Below are 6,000 nucleotides of genomic sequence, written 5' to 3' on the forward strand. Positions count from 1 at the left end.
GAAAGGCACACACATGTGCTTTTTTGGATACAAACACTGATTCCTGGCATTCACTCGGTTTATCTAGTACTCTTTAATATGGTGTAATACATATAAGGTTTTAGCTGATGGAGAACATGACTTTTATTCTGTAGGTACAGATGGCCTAATAAAGATAGACATGTAGATAATAAAAATAAACCTAAATTGAGGGACTTGTTCCTGTAATTGAATTGTATGCATTCATAGGGTCTTTTAATCTGGTGAGAATGCTTGTTACCATCTAGGAAAACATTCGAATAGAATGAGAAATTTATCTGGATGATGGCCTGAAGTGAAATCCATAAGATTTTAATACTATAGTTATAGATTTACTATGTAAATATATTTAATTAATATCTCGTCAATCATGATCACTTTCATCTTTGAAGGTGATCTTAGTGCTCAAAAGTTATTAGTGCAAAAAAGTTACTTCTAATTCCTTTACATATTTTTGTTGTTGTTGAATGTCAATAAAAATGTTTTTAATGGATAGATCAAAAATGGCTTCTTGTGTTGGGGAAGATAATATAATCACTCTATAAACATAATAGATTGATTCTGTTGGTTGATTGAAAACATGATTAGCAAAGTTTCTCTACAGATTTCTCCAGTATGAGTTTACTTAGGGATGTCCGCTCTATAAAGCTTTAAAGCAATAAAACTGAACTTGAAAAAAACTTCAAGCAAGTTTCTTTCCATGTGTAGTGCTTCAACAATTACTGGTGATGTACCAAGATTATATTTCAGTATTGATTTTGAATCACTTTATTCATAAGCATCCTTTGGTTCATGAGATATAAAAATACAGTTTGAGTAGTTAACAATTTTAATTACGAAGGCAAAGACAATTTAATTATTCAAATCTGTGAAAAATGTTCTTTTTTCTAGTTTTGAACAAGAACATGAATAAATCCAACAAAATAATCTACTTGAATTCTTCAAGAATTTGAATTCTTTAAAGTGTGTATACCAATTGAATTTTGTTGTGAATGAGAGTTAAATCTCATGTCTTCTTTTGTTGTGTCAATTCTCGTTAAAGATTTATCTAAGGTAAAATATTAAATCAGTGCTTCAAAAACCTATTGGGGTAATCATGCTGGATATTCTTATTTGGCATAATATTCCTAGAAAATATAAGTAGTTTGAATAAGTTTATATGTTTCTGGTATGTTCAGAAAGTTTTCTGTTTAAAATGAGTCCTTATCAGTGATATCTTTTGATTCACTATTTTTTTCTAAGCTTTTAGTTTTGGTCAAAAAAGAGCCAGTTTATCATAGGTTCATTCTAGGTTTCACTTTGTGAATATAGGATGAAGGTAATGGTGGTTTGACCATTATTAAAGAAATTGAAAATATTGTATACAGATTTTTTTAATTACTTAGACTAGTGCAATTTTTGGTTCACAGACTCTTTCATTCATTAACGAATTTGAAGAAGATAATCGGACATTCTGCACTACTTCTTATTTTGAAGGACAAACATGCATACGACTCTCCCTCTTTTGATACCCTTCTAGAAATGGTTAGTTGCTATCTCTTGTATTTCTTATAAAAATGCGTGATTCTTTTGTTCTTGGATTGGAAAAGCAAGCGAGAAGCTTAGTGAAAAGAGACATTGAAAACTAATCATTTCTTTGTATATTACTTGGAATTTGTATCACTTTATATAAATTACCTGTGTGTTCTTCTTTCCTATTAGCGTGTCTATATTTGATTCGTGGTGTGTATTTTGTTTGAACCAAATCAAAGCATGAAAAATAAAATAAAGAACTTACTTCAAGATATGTGAAACATGTAGGCTTTTAGAACACTAAGATAATATATTGTAAGGTAACTACACTTATAATTAGTTATTTTATTTGGCTTTAATTGAAAGCCCCTTGATATTTGAACTTCCGTAAATCCTTAATCTGTTCTTGCTAAACTTCAATTTGAATGATCCTAAGCATCCATGGAGTTTATGGGCAGTGTGCTAAGATGCATGTTAACAGTATAGCAGTGATTGAGGATGTAGGAGACTGTTAACCTCAACCCCTGCACCTGATTGCATGGGGCTTGGAAGTTACTTACCATCTGTGAGCCCTCATTCATCTGTAAAATGGGATGATACATCTGTCTTGGCCTGTATTGTTATTAGGATCAGATGAGCTAATAAAACAAAACCTATTTTGAAAGGAAGAACATGCTATTCTGCAGTAAGGAAAAACAGTCGAAAAAATGGTTGATTGCAATCCTCTTCACACTTCCACTTGGGCACTCAGATATTTTAAAATTCGATTTTATTTGTCACTAGAATCTATTGTGAATGATAAACTTTGACATTTTACATGTAATTTGAATTTACACATGTGGAATTAGAGATATTTTTATGTGCTAATGCTTATAATGAAATCATAATTATATATTGTCATATTATGGTAAAAAATGAAATAAATGGACACATTTCTTAAGTATATGAAACATGATACAAAAGTAAAGTGCTAAGACTTTTCGCACACTTATCTCTGGAACTGGATTTATTTGGTTCCTAATTGGAACTACCCATTTTGGATTCTGGTCCCTGTAACATTCACTGTACTTGACAACTAAATACACACATCTGTACACATATACACAAGAATTATTTATTTTGAACTTTGGACATTACATAGCTGGAAAGAGAATTTTTTTCCCTATTATGCCCTTTTCAGGGTTTTTGCAAAGTAATATTACATAGATAACTTTGAAATTTCTTTTAACTTAAAAACTTTTCTTCATTTTTATAGGATTTGCAGCAAAAATCACAAGCTTCTCTACAATACAAAAAAATAATAAAGCTGAGTGAGGAGCCAAGGTAAATACGTTTATCATAAACTTTAACTACTTTTCTGACTTGACTTTTTTGATTTTCATGATTCTGTTCTCTAGCCATTATATATTTTGAGGTGGTATTTCATTTAATCAATTTATTGATTTAAAAAAATTTTTTTAAGAAATGGATTTTCTCCCATGATTGTGTCATGTTGAATGTTAATAGCTAACACAGTGCTTGATGCTTTGATTGTTGAAGGAACTATTATTACAATATTTCTTACAGATATTTAATATGGGATGATAAATAGCCCATATCAGAAATACACTCCTCAATCCCTGCTTTATGATAAAAATTACCTTATCTTTGTAAAATTAATTATTTAGATTGTTTTTTCTTGATTTCCTTTTTGTTTACTTACTTTCATTGTTCTTTAATCTGTTTTTAAATGAAGAAAGAAAATTATTATTAGAAGATAAATGTTTCTACTGTAAAATGTTTACTAGATAAATGTGATTGTACTGATCAAACTGCCTCATTTTAGCGCTATTGATTTATATTATGTTTAATGAGAAAGGTGTTTAGTTGACTTAAAATTGAGGCATTTAATTGATGGCTCCCTCTGATTTACAAAGAAATGTTTTGTTTTTGTTGTCAATTATTTAACTAGGTCATCTGATTTTAATGACCACATATCAATCAATCAGTGACCAATATACCCAGATTCACACTATATTTCTATAATGTAACTTTTTACTATCTCAATTGAGAAATTTAATATCAACGCTTATAAAATTATAGGATAAAAGAATAATCATAAAGAGTAATTCATGATTTTAACTAGGTATGCTTTATTAAAGTTATTTAAAAGTAAATGGAATCCAAGTATTATGGAAAATTTATAGTTGCTAGTAAAGTTCAAAGTTTCATTAAATATAGACTGAAGCCATAGCTGACTTTCTTCAGTAAGTAGAGATTTAAAATATATATTAGTTATAAAATTATAACTAATATAATTTGTCTTAAGTAACATTTTGATGCATTTTGGGTTATATGGCTCTTTTTTAAATATCGTGTCCCTAATAAACTGTGATGCCAGTAAATCTCTTTGGTTTTATACATAATCCTCTTATCTATTAACTTTTTTTCCCTTTTCTCTTTTGGTCAGGGAACATCTTTGTTTTTGCTGACTGTAAGAATGACATACGCTGGCTATAAGTAACTTATGCTCCATCCCTCCCCCATTAGCCTTACTGGGGAGGCATGTTAGGGTGGATGAGATACAGTGGGGATGAGACCAAAATGGGTCAGAAAAAGAGATGTACCCTGTGGTTTCTCCTCCTATGCTGTTCTTGCTTTTGCCAGCAGTAAGTGAGAATTTAGACTTACCTGTGCTGGAAAAAGAAAGTTAGGAGATATGGGTATATTAATTAAGAGTTTTAATATTGAGAAGTTTTGATTATAGATAAACAAATAGAATTTTTGAGGCCCTTAGTAAAATGATCGCTTTTTGATATTTTGTTTTAAAGTTTATATGTTAACAGTGTTCTTCGTCTCAATATTCTTTCTTCACAGTTCTTTTCTACCAAATGTTAATGTTGCTATTTCCATAGTTAGGTGAATTGGGAATACTTAGGATTGTCAGATTCTTATTTTATCTTTATTATCCATTTTGTACGTTAGAGCCTCATGAATAGAACTATTTACATTTTGGGTTTTAAAATCTGTTTTTCTTGTTAGCCACAATTTATCTGAGTTACTGATCTCTCAGTAAAATCAGTGAAGAATGGAGGAATGATGTTGGCCTTTAAAATGGAAGAATTTGAGTTTTATCTAGTAGGTACTGAAAGTTAAGTAATTATCTGCACTTCTCAGTCTTTAAAATGGGGAAATTTCAGAAGTATTGGCCTGAGTTTTTCTCTCACTCTTCATGAGTCTTCCAAGATTCTCTATGGCTTAGCATTATTTTGATATTAAGCATAATTCTTATTTGAGCAACTAATTATTAATCTAAATAAAACATGTATTCTCAGTGGGGAAGATATCTTCCCCAAGAGACTAAAACTTGGTTCTCAGAGATTTGGAAAAAAGTTATTCTTTTTAATATATAAAACACAAATATAGTATATAATAGTACCTAACAGACATACATTTTATGTATAGTATTAAAATTGTATTAGGGAAAATGTCTAAAAAGAGTCTTTAAGGAGGCTATAATGTAAAAAGTTTGAGAAACACTGATCTAAACCCATACTATTTAAATAATACATGTAAATGAATTTGGTCATGCTTTTGGCAAAGTTAGTTATATCCATAACCTAATATTATTTAGTTTGTGAGTATTTAAAAAAATAGTCCATAATCTACTGATAGTGATGTAGTACATATCGATATGCCTGATTTAATTCATGAAGTTATATAAGATGTATAGCATATGCATCCGTAGTCTTTGTCTAAAAAGTAGATACAATTAAGAGTTGAAAGTTAGGGAACCCTAAACAATTCATGAATTGTCTAGCCTTAAATGTTTCTATTTCTCTCTTCATCATACTTGCCTAAGGAAGCCAATTGTAAAGAAACGTGATATAAAGACTTACAGGATTAGGGACTTGGAGAACACTGAGGATGCAAGGGAAAAGCCTATGACAAATGAAGAGATTTCAGTCTTCTTCAGTATTTCATCTGTTCAGGCAGAACAGGAATAAATGTTGCCACAGCACAGGCAGGGAAGCCATGTGGTTTGACAAGGTAACGAATATTTTTTAAAACATACTTTAATCTTAAAAAGGTACAATTCGAAATGCCACCAGGTATATAATAAAATTATATTGAGATAACATCTATAAATTGGAAATTTTAATTTTTCGAGTGGAAACTTTTTTAGTTTGAGAGTAATTTATTCAAATCACTATTAAAAATTCACCTTCAAGTGCTTTTAATTTTTAGAAAAGTATTTATTTGTAAAGAATCCTACATCTCTTTCTTTTGGCCAGAAAAAGAGGGGATTAAATTGTAAAGAAATCATTAACTATGTAGAGACACAAAGGGAATTAGTGTTATCTGGGCTTGAGTGACTTCAGAACATCAACTGGATATAAGACACTGGTACCCCCATTGCCCTTTATTTATTGAATGGTTCTCCCTGGATGGCCTCCCAGCACCTCTAATTTAATTTCCTCTGTTTTTTTT

The 6,000-nt window shown here is 30.2% G+C and overlaps 1 protein-coding gene across 1 annotated transcript in view; it reads left to right on the forward strand.

Moving 5' to 3' along the window:
- Nucleotides 1-6,000, forward strand: part of MAN2A1 (mannosidase alpha class 2A member 1) — a 158,030-nt gene that overhangs the window by 83,564 nt on the left and 68,466 nt on the right. The window contains exons 11-12 of the mRNA XM_011365152.2: nt 1,428-1,542; nt 2,786-2,853. Of these exons, the coding sequence (XP_011363454.1) occupies nt 1,428-1,542; nt 2,786-2,853 (183 nt within the window). The remainder of the gene's footprint in view (nt 1-1,427; nt 1,543-2,785; nt 2,854-6,000) is intronic.

Source organism: Pteropus vampyrus, unplaced genomic scaffold (assembly GCF_000151845.1).
Source record: "Pteropus vampyrus isolate Shadow unplaced genomic scaffold, Pvam_2.0 Scaffold106, whole genome shotgun sequence".
NCBI lineage: Eukaryota > Metazoa > Chordata > Mammalia > Chiroptera > Pteropodidae > Pteropus > Pteropus vampyrus.